Source organism: Grammomys surdaster, unplaced genomic scaffold, assembly GCF_004785775.1.
Source record: "Grammomys surdaster isolate TR1022 unplaced genomic scaffold, NIH_TR_1.0 125946, whole genome shotgun sequence".
Taxonomy (NCBI): domain Eukaryota; kingdom Metazoa; phylum Chordata; class Mammalia; order Rodentia; family Muridae; genus Grammomys; species Grammomys surdaster.
Window position 1 is genome coordinate 1,068,611 of NW_021620768.1, and position 17,354 is coordinate 1,085,964.

At 46.8% G+C, this 17,354-nt stretch overlaps 1 protein-coding gene across 10 annotated transcripts in view; it reads left to right on the plus strand.

Moving 5' to 3' along the window:
* Positions 1 to 17,354, plus strand: part of Arhgef11 (Rho guanine nucleotide exchange factor 11) — a 117,277-nt gene that overhangs the window by 91,866 nt on the left and 8,057 nt on the right. For 5 of the 10 annotated variants that reach the window (XM_028753344.1, XM_028753339.1, XM_028753342.1 and 2 more), the window contains 17 exons: positions 1,240 to 1,336; positions 1,451 to 1,573; positions 3,755 to 3,778; positions 4,813 to 4,957; positions 5,209 to 5,308; positions 6,049 to 6,078; positions 9,391 to 9,517; positions 12,396 to 12,575; positions 12,654 to 12,701; positions 12,891 to 13,078; positions 13,308 to 13,454; positions 14,110 to 14,189; positions 14,337 to 14,462; positions 14,935 to 15,052; positions 15,714 to 15,892; positions 16,452 to 16,527; positions 16,789 to 16,956. In XM_028753344.1, the coding sequence (XP_028609177.1) occupies positions 1,240 to 1,336; positions 1,451 to 1,573; positions 3,755 to 3,778; positions 4,813 to 4,957; positions 5,209 to 5,308; positions 6,049 to 6,078; positions 9,391 to 9,517; positions 12,396 to 12,575; positions 12,654 to 12,701; positions 12,891 to 13,078; positions 13,308 to 13,454; positions 14,110 to 14,189; positions 14,337 to 14,462; positions 14,935 to 15,052; positions 15,714 to 15,892; positions 16,452 to 16,527; positions 16,789 to 16,956 (1,956 nt within the window). The remainder of the gene's footprint in view (positions 1 to 1,239; positions 1,337 to 1,450; positions 1,574 to 3,754; positions 3,779 to 4,812; positions 4,958 to 5,208; positions 5,309 to 6,048; positions 6,079 to 9,390; positions 9,518 to 12,395; positions 12,576 to 12,653; positions 12,702 to 12,890; positions 13,079 to 13,307; positions 13,455 to 14,109; positions 14,190 to 14,336; positions 14,463 to 14,934; positions 15,053 to 15,713; positions 15,893 to 16,451; positions 16,528 to 16,788; positions 16,957 to 17,354) is intronic. The other 5 variants (XM_028753338.1, XM_028753345.1, XM_028753340.1 and 2 more) reach the window with 3 other exon arrangements.

Sequence of the window (17,354 nt, forward strand, 5' to 3'; positions counted from 1 at the left end):
TTTGCTGAAGAGTCAGAATGAGGACCAGGGAACAGGTGATGTTGCCTTTCCTCCTAGTTCCAGATTAAGCCCTGGGTTTGAATCCCAGTACCCATAAGCCAAGTGTAGTGGCACACCTCTGTAATCCCAGCATTCAGGAAGTAGAGACAGATCAGAAGTTCAGGATTGTCCTTAGCTATATAGCAAGCCAGTCTAGGATATATGAGACTGTCAAAAAACAAACAAACAAAAAAAGAAGAAGCTGGGCACAGGTAGTGTTTTACAAGCTAGAGCTACATTTGGAAAGAAACAGTTAATGGCAAAAACACAGGAAGGACAAATTCCACGTACACACAAAGCAGGTTGCTCAAAAGTACAGTGAGAAAACCTGCATGGTGGCACATGCCTTTATTCTCAGCATTCAGGAGGTAGAGTCAGGCAGATCTCTGAGTATGAGTCCAGCCTAGTCTACAAAATAAGTTCTGGGACAGCCTGAGCTACATATCAATACCCTGTCAGAGAGAGAGAGAGAGAGAGAGAGAGAGAGAGAGAGAGAGAGAGAGAATATATAAGAATATGAGGTTGCCGCTTCCAAGACCTTGGCACAACCTGTGCATTGCTAGATGTCAGAACAGGAAGTGCATGTCTTGGCTCCATGGAATATGAAAGGTTTCTGGTGTTTAGGCCTTTGAAATGGTATCAAGGTAGTAGAAGGAATACGTGTACAAGAAGACTACATCCGCAGACATTTAAGCATATATCCAATGAGAAAGGGCTTCAATACTTCCTCTCATGGAGCATTAGACATCCAAAGAATAATTCTATCCTTTACTTTAATAGGAACAGAAGAATGATTCAGCCTTAAGCCTGACAACCTGAGTTCAGTTCGTGGAAGCCACATACAGGTGGGGAGAGGAGAACCAACTCTACAGAGTTGTCCTCTGACCTCCACATACACCATGGCACATGTACACACACACAATAAGTGAAACATGTCCTTAATTAAAGAAAAAGCATATTGCCTGGAAGGAATGCAGGCCACCCCTACTTTCAGGCTAATGGGCCAAAAAGCCAATTTTTCTACCAAGCATCACAGGATGCAAAAACCACTTGAGGGGCTTAGCAGAAATTATCTCCTCCTCCCTTCCTCCTCTCCCTCCTCCTCTTCTTCTTCCTCCTCCTCCTCCTTCCCCTCCCCTCTTCTTCCTCCTTCTCCTCCTCAACACCTTTTTATTCTGCCTCTCTGGTCTCCCACTACAGACCTACGCCTACGAAACAGTGAGGACCCTCGTGGTGTGCTCTGTGAAGCTCAGGAGGCAGTCGTGCTGGAGATCCAGGAACAGATGAATGACTATAGGTTTGCAGAGCTCCTCTGTTCTCGCTGCCCCTCCGGAGGCTGTATCTGATTTTCTCTTCTGGGTACACACCTGCTCAGTATGTTGCTTGTTTCCCCGTTGTATCTCTGGTGTAGATCAAAGCGCACTCTGGGGCTGGGCAGCCTCTATGGCGAAAATGACCTACTAGACCTGGATGGGGACCCTCTTCGAGAGCGCCAAATGGCTGAGAGGCAACTGGCTGCCCTGGGAGATATCTTGTGAGTGTTCAATTTAACTCCTGCCTCTGAACCTAACAGACAGGTTGGCAGATCTTGTAGGTCTGTTTTCTACCTTCTTCAACTTCTTGCATAGTCTGTTTCACCAAAAGATCCTGCTGCATTTCTTGTGCTGAGGGCCCCTCTTTTAAGCCTGGAGGTGCTGATCACTTTCTGGTAGTTATGACAGTCCAAGAATACAGTGAGCTTTCTGCTTCCCCTTTCTAGCTCTTTCATGATCTTTCTCCTTCCCTGCCTCTGAGGGGCTGATACTCAGAGTGAGACTACCCTTGCCAGGGGGATGGAGCATCTTCAGGAGATGGTCAGAACTGACTTAAAGAAAGCAGCCATTTTTTCCACAGGTACAACAGAAAACTAGAGCTCCTTCCTGGGAGCTTCAGCACAGCTGCTCTTGCTTTGCTTCTCCAGCACTTTCTGTTTCTTTGCTTTTGTTTGTTTGTCTTTGACTTTATGTATACGAGTGTTTTCTCTGCTTGTAAGTCAGTGCATCATGTGCATGCAGTGCCCACAAAGGCCAAAAGAGGGTGTGGAATCCCCACCCCCACCCCCACAGCTAGAATTACAGATGTGTGTACTGGGAATCAAACTTTAGTGCTTCAGAAGAACAGCCAGTGGTCTTAACCCCATTCCCTCCCCAGTCCCTGAGTCCCATTTTCTAAAGCATATGTTGTCCATGATTTGAATCCAAGGGCAGAGTTGATGACTGAACTTCTAAGAACAGATTTTCTTCCCAATATTTTTGCTTACTGAGTAGTGACCTTAATCAGTCTGTTTTGTCTCTCTGGACCTCACAAACTAAATGACAAATGCTAGCCCGGGTGACCTTGGTAATGTCAATAACATGAGCCTTTCAGTTTGGCAAACATAAAATATATCTCCACTGTATGAGGCATCTAGTGGACAAGTGGTTATATCCTTTGTGGGGATTATGCAGTTGATGAGAAGAGACAGCTATATATAGGAATTAAGTAGATTGGTAGCATGCTAAAGATAACAAGCAGTGGGAGGAAATGCACAGGACATAGACAGTTGGGAGTACCAGAGACAGTGAGTTGCAGACTTAAATAGGCTAGTCCAAGTGAGCTACCTGGAAAAGTAGTACTTAAATCAGTTGAAGACATTGACTAAATTAGCCTTGACTTCTGGGCAAAACACTGCAGACAGAATAGCCAAGGCAAACAGAAGAAGCCAAGCAGAGTGTGCTCATCATTTACGGAACAGTAATGAGCAGGGAGCAGGGCAGAAAGAGCAGAGTGCAGAGTAAGGAATGGAGCCTGGTCATGGGAGGGACAACACACAATAGAGGAAAAAGTTTGGTCTTCATTTAGCAAGTGAGGAGCTGTTGGAACTGCAAGAGATGGGACAGCCAAGAAGTTCACTTAGAAGGTTCCTCCATAGGATTCCCCACCAATGATAGTAAAGCAATAGCCATGGAAGTTGTGAATAGAGATCAGCTCTCAGTGGAGTTGAGCAATAGAATCATGAAGAAAACTTCTTAAAACTTGAGTGTCCAAGTCAAAGAAGAGATCCTACGAGTACCTTACATAAGCCACAAAAAAGACTGTCAGGCTGGAGAAATGACTCAGTGGTTAAGAGCACTGACTGCTCTTCCAGAGGTTCTGAGTTCAATTCCCAGCAACCACATGGTGGCTCACAACCATCTGTAATGGGATCTGATGCACTTTTCTAGTGTGTGTGTCTGAAGACAGCTACAAGTGTACTCATATACATAAAATAAATATTTTTTTTAAAAAAAAGACTATCAGTCACTCTAGGTGAGATTGGTGACATAGGGAACACTTTTGGACATATTAAGTTTGAGGTCTGTGTGGAATGTCAAACTGTATAGATGTGAAGAGGCAGCTACATGTATGAACCTGTCATTGTGGTGATAGATCTGGGTTAGAGGGAGCTTGCGTTACAGCTCAGTAGTGGAGCAGTTGCCTAGCAAGCAGGAGGCCCTAGGTTCCATCTCACTAAAAATTACAAATAGCTGAGCCTGGTGAAATAGGCCTGCAAACCCTGAGGCAAAAGTCAGGACTTCCCTGGGCTACTGAGTTCAAAACCAAACTCAGTAGGACCAAGATTTTTAAAAAAAAAAAAAAAGCCTCTACCCAGAGAACAACCTGTCTCAGGTCCAAGTCACTTGTTCTTTCATTACAGGTCCAAATACGAGGAAGATCGGAGGTGAGCAAATCCACGGTGCGGTACATTTGCAACAGTCAAGGTGGGAAGAAGTAGGGCTGAGGTCTCCTGTGTTTTTCATTTCTGCTACCTGTAAGAAAGCTGGAACATTACAGGATATGAGTCTGTGCAGGTGTCTCCCAGAAGAGTGACTATAACACACAGGCCTTAGGAGGGCCAGATCCTTGATGCCTAGGGACCACTGCCTGGTATATGGCTCTACTCCTTGGTGTGACAGGCTGGCCCTCAGCTCCTGACTTCTCAGGCCTGCTGTGTATCTACCCACAGTCATACCCCTGAGTCTCCCTCCCACCTTCTTTCCCTGAGGAAAGAGTTCACCTCCCAAAGAAATGGTAGTGTTAGAATCAGTCTGTGATGGCAGCACCAGCAGAAAGAAAACACCTCCTTTCTTGGCAATTTTTAAAATATAATTCCTATATATTGGCTTAATTATTTCTTGTTAGCTTAAAATGGGTCTGCATTCCCTGCCTGCACACACTTTGTAGGGGAAGAGATGGGCCATGAAGCCAAAGTGGAAGCAGATAATGTGTCTACTGAATCACAGGCTAAATATATTTTAAGCTCAAAGCTCTAGATAGTTTCATTTGTTTGTGGCAATTAGAAACACCTTGATAGCCCTTTGCTCTCTTTTTTTCCTTGTTCTCAGAGATGGGGAAGGTGAAGTTCCCAGGCCTACTTTAAACCCTCATGTGTGTGTCTAAGGATGTTGGCTACAGAGTTAGCCCATCCTCCAGGCCTTATGTTTTAGGGACCTGTGTTCCCATCCACTGACCATCACCCCTTCGTGGGGAGAGAATGCTACTTAGAGTACTCTTGGGAGCAGTGAAGAACTTTGGGCCAGCTTCTGACTACAGTTGCATCTGATCATCCAGACTTCACTTTGTATATGTTAACTCATAACTACCTCTTTTCTTCTCTGTGGGATGGCTGTACAGAGATTGTCCTTAGGGTTTTGCTCCCTCAGCCTTCTATTAAGAAATATTACTTGACCTTTCTGGTTTACAACACTCTTATAGTGCTCCCATGGACTTTGCTGTTAATACCTACATGAGCCATGCTGGGATCCGTCTTCGGGAGTCTCGACCCTCCAGCACAGCAGAAAAGACCCAGTCTGCCCCTGACAAGGACAAGTGGCTGCCCTTCTTCCCTAAGACCAAGAAGGTAACAGAACTGCCCACAGCATAGCTGTCCTGGAGCAGGGCTCCGTGCTGAGGCAGACTAGGAAAGCCATTTCACAGCATTCCAGCTACACCTCTCTTTTCTCCAAACTGCCCACAGATGAAATAGGATGTAAACTTTCGTCAGCTTTCCAATGATTTGTTTAGGAACAGTCTTGGGAACAGGGAAAGAGTGAGTAGCAGTCTCAGGTCTGAGTGTTGGAACCGCTTCCTAACTAATGTCTCCTATCTCAGCAGAGCAGCAATTCCAAGAAAGAAAAGGATGCTTTGGAGGACAAGAAGCGAAACCCCATCCTCAGATACATTGGGAAGCCCAAGAGCTCTTCTCAGAGCAGTGAGTATTTTAGAAAGCAAAAGCCTTGGCCATTCTTTGGTAGAGAACTCAGCCCCTTCACCCTCCCAGGAAACACAGGCTTCCTGTGTTTCTGGGAGCCAAGGCCTAAACTCTAGAGACTGTGGCTTGCTCTTAGTACTGCTGCTTTCCCCCGCCACATCTAGTGCAGTCTCATTGAGGTAAGGTGAATGTTTCAGAGTCAAGGGTCTTCTTACCTGTGGGTCTTAGTCTAGAATTTCAGAAGTAGCTGTAACTACTGAATAGTTTTGTGCAAGAACTTCTGTGGTCTGTAGTTCCCTCTTCATCTTCATCTCTGGGATTTATGTACACTCCTGTGGTTTTGTGTTTTGGATCTTTGATGAGGGTTTTAAATGACTGTTAAGTAGAACTGGCAGGGTTAGGGACAAGCTCCATGACACTACTGGTAACTAAAGTACTAATGAGCCTTCCTACCAGCTGTGTGTCATGTGTCTAGAATCTTTCGGTATGTTCAGTCCTGAGTTTCAGTGGGAATCGGCTTCATAGAACTTGGTGACACTGAGGTAGGGGGAAGGGACTTCCGTATCAACTTTGGTAGGTAGCACAGGACGGGGGCAGGGAGGGGGGACAGTACTCCTGCATCTACTTTGATTTTGTCACCACCTTTTCATTTTCCAGCTTGATAGGATTTTTATTTTGACTCTTGCAACATTAATTGACTTTTCATGGTTTACTTTTGTTTTTGTTTCTTTTTCTTTTAGCATTTCATATTCCCTTGTCCCCTGTGGAAGGTAAAAGGACCATTTTCTTTGGTTTTATCTTCTCATTAGAATCAATTTCCACCTCCAGAACCTTGCTGTCCTTTTCCATCTGGTCCTGTCTGGTCCCTTCTTCCTTTTCTCCCCTGCATCTCTCTTATGTATTCTTCCTTTCTTCTCTGTAACATGGACTGCTGGGGTTTCTCTTCTGCACTGTTAGCTGCCAGACCTTGTTACCTTACCTGGTTTCTGAGGGATGAAAACCCCCTTCCCTGAGGCGGGCCTTCCTTGAGGTTCTGACAGAGACCAGCCTTCTTGGCTGCAGCTTTCCTGTGGCCCTAGCCTTTACTGTTTAGAGTATAGTAGCTTGTCACTATAACAAAATATTGAGATAAGCAACTTAAAAAGAGGAAGTGTTTATTGGGGCTAATAGTTTCAAAAGTCTCAGTCCGTAATCACTAGGCCCTCTGCTTTGTGGTGTGGTAGGACTGTGTGGCATGTGGAGAGGAAATCTGTAACTGACAAAACTAGAAGAGAAGCTTCGGAGAGGTCCAGGTGTCTTTTCCAAGGGCACACTGCCCTTGTGACCTCCTTCTTCTAGGTAGACCTAACACCTCCTAAAACACTCACCACCTCCCAGTCACACCATTAGGTGTGACCTATCTGTCAACATACAAGCTTTTAGTGGGCTGTGTATATGAAGCAAACCCTACTAGACTGCAGTGTGTACTGCAGGGAGAGAAACAAGAATGGTCAGCTTTCATTCAGTCAGTAACAACCAGTTTAAGTTCATTTTCATTTTATGTAAAAATGACAATTTAAAGTAGTGCCTTGGAATTATTTTAAGTTACTGACATCCCATGCTATCCTAAGCCATAAAAATAATTCTTGAAAAAAAAATTAACAAAGGAATAGCCTAGAAATCCAGGCCCATCACTGGAACCAAGCTACTCTACCACTGAGCTGCAGTCCCAGCTCCAGGCTCATAGCTGCCAAATCGTTTCTCATCTCCCGGGCCAAGGAAAGTATGAGGCAAGAGCAGGTCAGAAGCTGAGCAGGTTCGCTTGAGGAGCTTGAGCTGGAACAAGAATGTACAAGGTGGGGGTTGCCGAGCCCAGCAAAGCAAGATAAAGATACCAAGGGTCCACATCATCTCTGTTTTCTTTTTTCTTTTTTTTTTAAGATTATTTATTAATTTATTATATGTAAGTACACTGTCGCTGTCTTCAGACACCCATATGAGGGCATCAGATCTCATTGCAGATGGTTGTGAGCCACCATGTGGTTGCTGGGATTTGAACTCATGACCTCTAGAAGAGCAGTCAGTGCTCTTAACCGCTGAGCCACCTCTCCAGCGCCCCATCTCTGTTTTCAAGACTGTTTTATTATTATTTCTAATCGTCGGAGTAGGGGTATATGCACATAAATGCTGGTGCTCACAGAGGCCAGAGGAGTTGGGTCCCCTGGAGCTGAAGATGCAGGCAACTGTGAGCTGTAGGATGTGGTTGCCAGTAATTGAACTCTGTTCCTCTGGAGGAGCAGTACACATGCTTACCCTGATGAGCCTCCCCAACCCTGTGCCCCATCCACATACTCCTTAATTCAGATTTTATCACCCTGGTTGCTTGATTTGATTTGGGCATCTAAAATTTCTAGGAGATCAGATGAGTGTATATCTACATCTGAAGATCAAAATCCACTGCTAGGAAGGCTCAGTTAGCACCTGTGTGTTGGGGGCAGGAGTGCTGTAGAAGTCAGAGACCGACCTCAAGCGTCAGTCCTCATGAGACAGCCACCTTGTTTTTTATGATGGTCTTTCACTAGGAACTGAGGCTTACTAGTCTGCTAGGCTACCTGTCTCCATCTTCCTACCACTGGAATGACAAACACTTGCGCCACACCTGGTTTATTATGTGAGTGTGAGAGATTCAACTCTGGTCCTCACATTGATGCATCAAGCACTTCACTGACTGAGCTATCACCCCAACCCCCATAATTCACTTGTACTTAGTTCATCGCTCACAGAGTAGAGAAGAGGGAGCAAGTCTATGGTGAAACTGCTGGGAATAAAAGTCTGCTCCTTTCTGTTCCCCTTGTTCCCCTAGTTACTCAGCCATACCAGATCTCAGGGCTACATCTGATTTTTGCCACAGCCACACCCTATATAGAGCATACCTAGATGTTTTTCCAGTAGCCCAATGGTAGATTCTGCCTCATGCTGTCAGTTATAGAATATTTCTAGAGTCTTGCATAACCACCCAGACAAGTCCACTGTGGGTGCACAGTAGACCATCGAGCCTGTAGTAGCCCCCAAGCCAACTGCATATTCAGTCTAGAAAGGGTCCTGAGTTCCAAAAGCAAGTGATAGTAATGGCCCCTATTAAACATATACCCGGCTGCTTACTTAGAAAGTTTGAAAAAGATGCACCCTAACCATCTTTCTCAAGGATAGAGTTGTAGTCATAGAAAGAATAGACAAATGTTTTTTGTTCTCTCAGGCTTGGAAGTTTCCCTGTGAAAGTCAGATTTTGTGACCAGGAGGTCAGTCTTGTTATCATCAGGTCCCTGGGTCCCTTGCTGCCTCCTCTGCCCTCTACCTAAGCCCTGCTCTAACCTCAGTTCTGACTTGAAGATGAACTCCTCGTCTCCTCTCTGGCTCCCCAGAAACTGGGCTTGGGTCTGAGGCCCACTTTGTAGGGTGGCAAGCATTATGTCTAGGTTTCTCCTCCCTATCTGTCTCTTGCTGTTCTTGAAACAAGACTAGCTCCTTAACATGTTAGCTTGGGGGAAGAGCTAGAGTTTAAATACCAGAGAGTAATGTGCTACCTCTGTTCTAAGAGATCACCTCTCACTGATTCTTTAATAATGGAGCTCAAAGCTGGCCAGAGGGATGGGATGGAGAGTTGTGGGGTGGAGGGTGGGAGGTAAGTTCTTCAAATGATAGAAATTTGAAAGGGCCTGAGATTTGCAACTTGGACAGATTCCACATAGATGTGGTTTGGTCTTCCTGGCTTTCTTTCTTTTCTTTTCTTTTCTTTTTTCTTTTCTTTTCTTTTTAACTTACCATGTGACTTAAAAAAAAAAGTTAATTGCTGTTTTCAGGTAGAATGTGAAGGTTCCAAGCACTCTCATTTTGTACTTGAGGAAAAAGAATACCTAGAAAGGGAGAGTGTCCACCTAGGATCAGACAGCGTAATCAGAGAAGGGTGAGGACTAGGTCATGTGCCTGTCTTCTGGTCCATGCTGTTCTCATCTGTGCTTGTTCATTGCTCTGTCTTCTGGGCTACAGGGGAGTAAGGCCCTGAACAGAAAGCATAGTACCCTTCATTTTCTTTTTGCCTGCAGTTAAGCCAGGCAATGTGAGGAACATCATTCAGCACTTTGAGAACAGCCATCAGTATGATGTCCCAGAGCCGGGGACACAACGACTCTCAACAGGAAGCTTTCCTGAGGACCTGCTGGAGAGTGACAGGTAGCTGTAGCTGGATGGGGCCCACCAGCTGCCCAAGACATGGGGCATGGGCAGCCTTCACCACTAGGGTTTAATTCCAGCTGCCTTGCTCCTCTCCACTAGACTGTGAGGTCCCACCATAGGGCCTGCCCACCCTGAGTAACTGAGTAACTGAGTAAGCATAACAGTGATGGGAATTAGATCAGTGAAAGACCATGTAGACAGCCTTCAGGTTGATCCTCTTAACTACTGAGCAATTCCTTCCCAAAATGGAGTTAGATTATATGACCCAGCAGCTAATCAGAAAGCACTGGGTGATGTGGATAAAGGACTTTGAGAAAACAGAGGGGAAGTCTTGGAAAATAGAAAGCCTGGAAAGGCTAAAGAAAGTCTTTTCCATTTAAGAAAACTTAAGCTAGGTAAGTGTGATGGGCGCGCCTTTAATCCCAGCACTAAGGAGGCAGAGACAAGTGGATCTCTGAGTTCTAGACCAGCCTGGTCTACATATAGAGATCTTGCCTCTGAAAATAATAATGAATTATAAAAATGCTTAGAAAGGAGTGTCTGCAGACACTTTCAAAAACCCAAATAACTGGGACTAAGTCATCCATTTCAGTAGACCATAGAGTCAGCTAGTTCAAGACAGATTTGTTCTTCCCTTTGGGAGGGGGGGAAAAAGAGGGCAGATGTGGTGACACATGTCTGTAATCTTAGCACTCCAGAAACTGAGACAGGAGGAGGATCACTGAGAGTTCAATGCCAGCCTAGGCTACAAAATAAGACCCTATCTTAGATAGGGTTGAGAAAGAGTAGAGATTGTGCTATTTTATTTTCTGCATCTCCATCGGGTATCAGGTGCTAAACAGGATGTCTGTCTGGTTTTAACACATGCTCTAAGATTTACTTGCTCCTGACTGGCATGACAACAGTCAAGTTGTGGCTACAGCCAGCTTTAAATGAAGATTACCTGTAGTCAGAAATATCTGCACAGACTCCTCAAGTCACCCTTGAGATACCATATTGCAGCCTTTGTATAGGAAAATAATTCCATTCTAAAATCTAGTCTGAAAGCCACTGAGGAATAGCAGTAGGCAGGGCAAATATGTAGGTAGCAGTGTAAATATTCTAGCCATTTTGCTTTTGAAATAACTGTTAACTCTAAGTCAGATGTTCTTCTTTTTGTTTTATATTAGGCCTTCATAAATTTAGTGCATGTCAAAGGATTTGACAAAAGATTATGATTTTATTTATGTTATATCTGCATGAATGCCTACATGCCAGAGAGAGCATCAGATCACAATATGAATGGTTGTGAGCTATCACGTGGTTGCTGGGAATTGGACTCAGGACCTCTGGAAGAGCAGACAGTGCTCCTAATGGCTGAGCCATCTCTCCAACCCTCAAGGATTTGACAAGATTGCATTGTACTGTTGAGGTTTCAATTACCTAATATTTGTAGGTAAATTAGACACAAATCATGTAATTGCTGTGACAGGTGTGATAATTTAAATATGGCATATATTTTAAGTTTGGGAGACATTGTCAATACCTTGAGAAAATATTTGAAACCACTTACAGACTCTTGGCCTTGTTAGATAAATTTGTTCTACCTAAGGCAGTCACCAAAATCCTAAAACTATTCTAAGCAGAAGCGTTTGGATTTTCTTGTAAACTCCTTGGCAATCTTGGGAGAATAGCGTGAACTTGGAGATAATTTAGATGTAGATGCTCAGCAGGTGTTACGTGCCCGAGGGTTCTTCTAGGAAGTTACAAAGCTTTGCAGCTCTCTAGCCCTACTGAGTGGTTTGCAGTGCTGACTGAGGACACAGGAAACAGTGTGAGTTGGCCTGGGTTAGAATTGTTCTTGTAGATTTCTGAGGGGTAAGTTCAATAGGGCATCAGCTGCCAAGATGTTTGCAAACTCCAATGACAAATTCAGGCCCTTGGGAGATGAGCTCCATGTTGAGTCTCTGGCTTTTTAGAGAATACAAATGAAGATTCAAGGTACTGGCTCTCCGCTTCCGCAGCCATTTACCATTGAAAGCTCTCCAGACATCTCAAGGCCCCTCTGTGGTTCCAGACACAGAACAGGATATAGATTAGTAATAATGGTAATAATGTCAACAAAGGGCCAACACAGCAGGCCTGACGGCATCCAGGGGCATCTAAGGGTCAGGTGCCAGCTGTGTTGAGACCGATGCACTGCAAGGCTCAATAGAAAGCAGTTCTCAGCTGTCAGCCTCTCACCAAGCCCCAAGGACAGCCAGGGCTGAACCCTGCCTGTCTGTAACCAGGCCCTGAAAGTGTCCTCCCCCTCCCTGGAATGGAAATTGCAGCTTAGGAAGGGTGCTGTCAGTAGGAAAGAAGAAATCTGCATCACAGCTAGAGGGTGAGAATAGTACAACCTTCTGACAGTCAGCCTGAGGGATTGTGGAGGCAAGGTATGGGGGCCCGGACTGCACCTCCCTCAGAAAGGGTCCTGTGAAGAACACACCTCAGAGTCAGAGAAGAGAGGAGCTGCTCCAGAATAGGCAAGGTGTACTGTCCTCCAGGGCAGGGAGGTTGGATGGACCTTGTGGTTCATGATGAAGGCCTGTGTTATCCACGGATCTTCTGAAAGGATCATGGTGTCTTAGACATCTGGACACACCATAAAGCTGATTCTCTTAGCCCCTGACTCCACTTTTCTGATAGCTCAAGGTAAAGAGGGGAAACTGTTCAATAAGCTCACTGGGGAGAGCAAAGAGTCTGTAGAGCAGCCAGAAAGGCTTGTCATTGTCTGGCTTCTGGACCCTCCCTCATGTTTGGGCTTCTGGTATTGAGGTGCCCTTGAAGTGGGGTAACAGGTAAAAGCTAGCTACAATGTCAGAGCTCAGAGTTTTCTGTCCCTCTCTAACAGTTCACGCTCAGAGATTCGCCTGGGCCGCTCTGAGAGCCTCAAGGGCCGGGAAGAGATGAAGCGATCCCGGAAAGCAGAGAACGTGCCCAGGTCTCGAAGTGATGTTGACATGGATGCTGCTGCCGAGGCTACTCGCCTTCATCAGTCAGCCTCGTCCTCTGCCTCCAGCCTCTCCACCAGGTGAGTAGCCTCCAGTGACTACACCCACTGCTGTTTAGTGTGCTGACAATGTATTAAGAGTTGGCATTTTCTCCTCAGGTCTCTTGAGAACCCAACCCCTCCCTTCACCCCCAAAATGGGCCGCAGGTGAGTGGTGAGCACTGTAGTGCCTCTGGTGTCTCTCTGTGGCACATCTGTGTTCAGCCACCTTCTCGAATCTAGGGCTGGCCAGATGTGTATCATTCTCTCTGGGATAAGTAGATTGGGTGGGAGAGTGATGGACAGTCTGGAGTGTAAATTACCAACAAGCGAAGCTGAGCTCTCCATTCTCCACAGGAGCATTGAGTCCCCCAATCTGGGGTTCTGTACAGATGCCATCCTTCCCCACCTCCTGGAGGATGATCTGGGCCAACTGTCAGACCTGGAGCCAGAGCCAGAGGTCCAAAACTGGCAGCATACAGTAGGCAAGGATGTGGTGGCAAACCTGACACAGAGGGAAATTGACCGACAAGAGGTCATCAATGGTGAGAACCTGTCTGGTTCTCCTCATCTCTGCTCATGCTTATGTGGGGAGGGGAGAGAGGAGGAGAGATTTCTCAAGGTCACCTCATTTCTGACCTTAGCCCGAGGGTAGAAAGGTCCACACTCTACTTCCCTGAAAAGTAGTGTGGTACGGGAACCAGATAGTGACTCTGTAGATACTTGCTGATCTATTTTTTTCCCCTGCCTCTCTTTGTCACAACCCCTGCTCAGAGCTTTTTGTGACAGAAGCATCCCACCTGCGCACACTCCGTGTCCTGGACCTCATCTTCTACCAGCGCATGAAAAAGGAGAACCTAATGCCTCGGGAAGAGCTGGCAAGGCTCTTCCCTAATCTGCCTGAACTGATAGAGATTCACAGTAAGGAGCCTGCATCTCTCTAGACTCCTTATACCACCGTTGACTCTGCTTTAGTTTGAATCCACCCCATCCCGCTCCTAGATCCCCGAGTAAATAGGGCTTCTACTGCTGTGATGGAACACCATGATCTAAAAGCAAGCTTCAGAGGAAAGGATTTGTTTGTCTTACTCTTCCATGTAACTGTTGATCATCGAAGGACCTCAAACAGGGCAGGAACCTGAAGGCAGGAGTTGATACAGAGTCTGTAGAGGAGTGCCGCTCACTGACTTACTCCCCATGACTTCCTCAGCCTTCTTTTTGATAGAACCCAGAACCACCGGTCCAGGGATGTAACACCCACAGTGAGCTGGGCCCTTCCCCATCAGTCACTAATTAGGAAGATGTCCTATAGCCAGATCTTATGGAGGCATTTTCTCAATTAAGGTTCCCTCTTTCAGATGACTCTAATGTGTATGTCAGGTTGACATAAGACTGGCCAGCATACCCTACTACTCCTGCTGGAGAAGCTGATGGATAGCTTGAAACTAATGCTCCAGAACTTTCCCCAAAATAAAGGTTTCCAGACTTTTCCATGGACTACTGTCAGAAATGCCTTTCCTCTTGGTAACAACACATTTAGCATTATAGCTGAACCCTAGCATTCCTGTTCCCACAGATTCCTGGTGTGAAGCCATGAAGAAGCTCCGGGAGGAGGGCCCCATTATCAGAGACATCAGTGACCTCATGCTGGCTCGGGTATGGCAATGAGGAGGCTGGAGGAAGCAAGATCTCTTTACTTACCCAAGTCTAAGGAATGTCACAGGGGAGGAGTAGTTAAAGGGAGGGAGTGCTGCTCCCTAGCAGGAGTGTGATGCCTGGACCGTATCCATTCTGCCTCTTCAGTTTGATGGCCCTGCCCGAGAAGAACTCCAGCAAGTAGCCGCACAATTCTGTTCCTATCAGTCAGTAGCCCTAGAGCTAATCAGGACTAAGCAACGCAAGGAGAGTCGGTTCCAGCTCTTCATGCAGGTATCCTGGGCAATGTCTTGACCCTCCCTCATCTCTGTCATGCTCACCAAAGATCTTCTAACCTCCTCTTCTGGCCCCTAACCTCATCCCTTCTCTACTGAGGAGGGCCCCTAGCTGTGCCTCCACCTACCCACATCACCCAACCCAATACTGTAAATCGTTACCTCCAGGGCAGCGATGCCTTTCGTTGACAGTTACTCTGCATTGCAGACAAAAGGCTTGTCTTGCCTACCAGAACTAGTGTGCACTTTTCTAGAATTGGAATGATACTGCCCTTTTATTTTGACCATCTCTTCCTAGCACATCAACCCCCTCTCTAAATGTTGAAGGAAAAAACTGCCACCATTTCCAAGAGACCCATCTAGGGTTAGGACTTACATAGCATTTTCACAGCCATCTTAACCCTGAACCCTGAAGGCAGCTCCCAACCACCAGTTGGCACCTCTTCCTCTGTCTGTCTCTTGCTCTTCAGGAGGCTGAGAGCCACCCTCAGTGCCGGCGTCTGCAGCTTCGAGACCTAATCATCTCTGAGATGCAACGGCTCACCAAGTACCCGCTGCTGCTAGAGAACATCATCAAGCACACAGAGGGTAGGGCAGGGGAGGGGCCTGGGCCTTGTGGCAGCAGGGTTCCTTGCTGTGTCACAGTTTGTGGTCTTCAGTGTCTTCTTCCTCATCCTGGTACAGTGAGTCTCAGAATGATTGTAAATGTGGTTTAGAAATACAAAATGCGCCGGGCGGTGGTGCACGCCTTTAATCCCAGCACTTGGGAGGCAGAGGCAGGTGGATTTCTGAGTTCGAGGCCAGCCTGGTCTACAGAGTGAGTTCCAGGACAGCCAGGACACAGAGAAACCCTGTCTCGGAAAAAAAAAAAGAAAGAAAGAAATACAAAATGCTACAAGGCCACTGCTGGCTTGTGGGGCCTTTATACAAATCAGGAAATGTGGACCCACAGGCTGGCCCATCTGGACAAATATGAGTTTCTACCAGGGCTTTGCTGAGTTTTAGTACCCATTCATACCTCTGTTAGATGCCTCTGTAATGTACAAACACCATAACCAGGGGACTTCAAGATGGATAGAGGGGAAAGGGAGAACCAGGTTGTCCTCTGACCTCCACTCGCACACCATGACATGCGTCCCCACACACATGATAACAGTAAATAAGCAGATTTCCCAAACCATATATCACACTAGAGAGTACACTTTGCATTGCAGAAGCACCAACCACTACACATCCCTCCATTTGGTAGGTGGCACATCTGAGCATGAGAAGCTCTGCCGTGCCCGGGACCAGTGCCGAGAGATTCTCAAGTTTGTGAATGAAGCAGTGAAGCAGACAGAGAACCGTCACCGATTGGAGGGGTACCAGAAACGCCTGGATACCACTGCCCTTGAGCGAGCCAGCAACCCCTTGGCAGCAGAGTTCAAGGTAGGAGGTGGAGGCTGCAACACTGGAACCCCTCATGTGCATCTTTCTTGGGCCCCTTAGGAGCAGAACTCAAGTCAGGGCCTTGTGAGTCTTAGAGGTAAGAGGTATGAACTGCCTGTCATCATGCCCTGGGAGACACACCCTATTATTGTCACTCATCCCTAGATGGACAAGGACAGCCTCACTAAGTAAACACTAGCTGGTGGAACTCTGCCTTGGAAAAAAACAGAACTGGGGAGGGCTGGAGGTAAAGGTAGAGACTGTAGAGAGGGAATAGAGCTGAAGAGAAGGTCAGGAAAGGCAGCGTGTCGCCTTGGGAGCTTAGATGATGCAGTGGGCCACGTGGGAAACCCAGGTCAAAGCCGTTGGTGTATCCCCCAGAGTATCACAGGACACACAGGGCTTCATAGCACCCTTTACTTCTCTCCGTCCCCTGCAAGAGCTCAAAGGTAACAGTTGTTTCCTACGCACTCATTCCCAGCACCTTAGCAAAATGTCCATGCACAGTGGTTTCTTAAACACTTGTTGAGTGAATGGAGTGGTGGTGTCTCCTTAACAGAGCCTGGATCTTACAACGAGGAAGATGATCCACGAGGGGCCTCTGACCTGGAGGATCAGCAAAGATAAGACCCTGGGTATGTGCCAGGGACTGAAAACGGGAGGGAGCCTGTGGTAAGTGTGCTGCTCTGACAGAGTAGTGGGAAGCTGAGGAGGCATACACAATGCAACTGAATGTCAGCAAAGGTCTTCTTGGACACAGCGTGGGCAGGGAGGGTATAGAGACAGAGTTGGAGTTATCGTATTCCTCCTAGACCTGGGTGGGCATGGGCATCTAGCTTCTGGGCCCCTCATGCTTATGAGGGGTGAGCTAGCTCAGGGATTGTCCTGATTCCCAGACCTGCAGGTGCTGTTACTCGAGGACCTGCTTGTGCTGCTGCAGAGGCAAGAGGAGAGGCTGCTACTGAAGTGCCACAGCAAGACTGCGGTGGGCTCCTCAGACAGCAAGCAGACCTTCAGCCCTGTGCTGAAGCTCAATGCTGTGCTCATCCGCTCTGTGGCCACAGGTACTTACGAGGAGATGAGCCAGCAGGCCTGGGGCTCTCCGTTGAGCACTGGGGGATGTAGGCCCAGTCTGGGGCTTTATAAGACTTATCTCCTCTTGTGTTTTCTCCTGTGTTCCTATCTTGACTCAATCTAACCAGGAAGATTTGGTCCAAGATGGGCAGGCTAAGGGGTGGATAGTGGACCAAGATGAAGATGCACAAGCTGAAAGGGGGTTGAAGGACACTGATGGATAGGATGGGTACACTGAGGATATCAAAGCAAGATTCAGAGGAATTGGAGTAGATGTAAGGAACAGGACATGTCTCAATGCCAGGATGCCTGGAACAGAGCAGAGTTTCAGAAGCAAGCACACCTACAGCCCAGGGCCAAGTCCAGGGATTTGAGATGACAGTGCAAA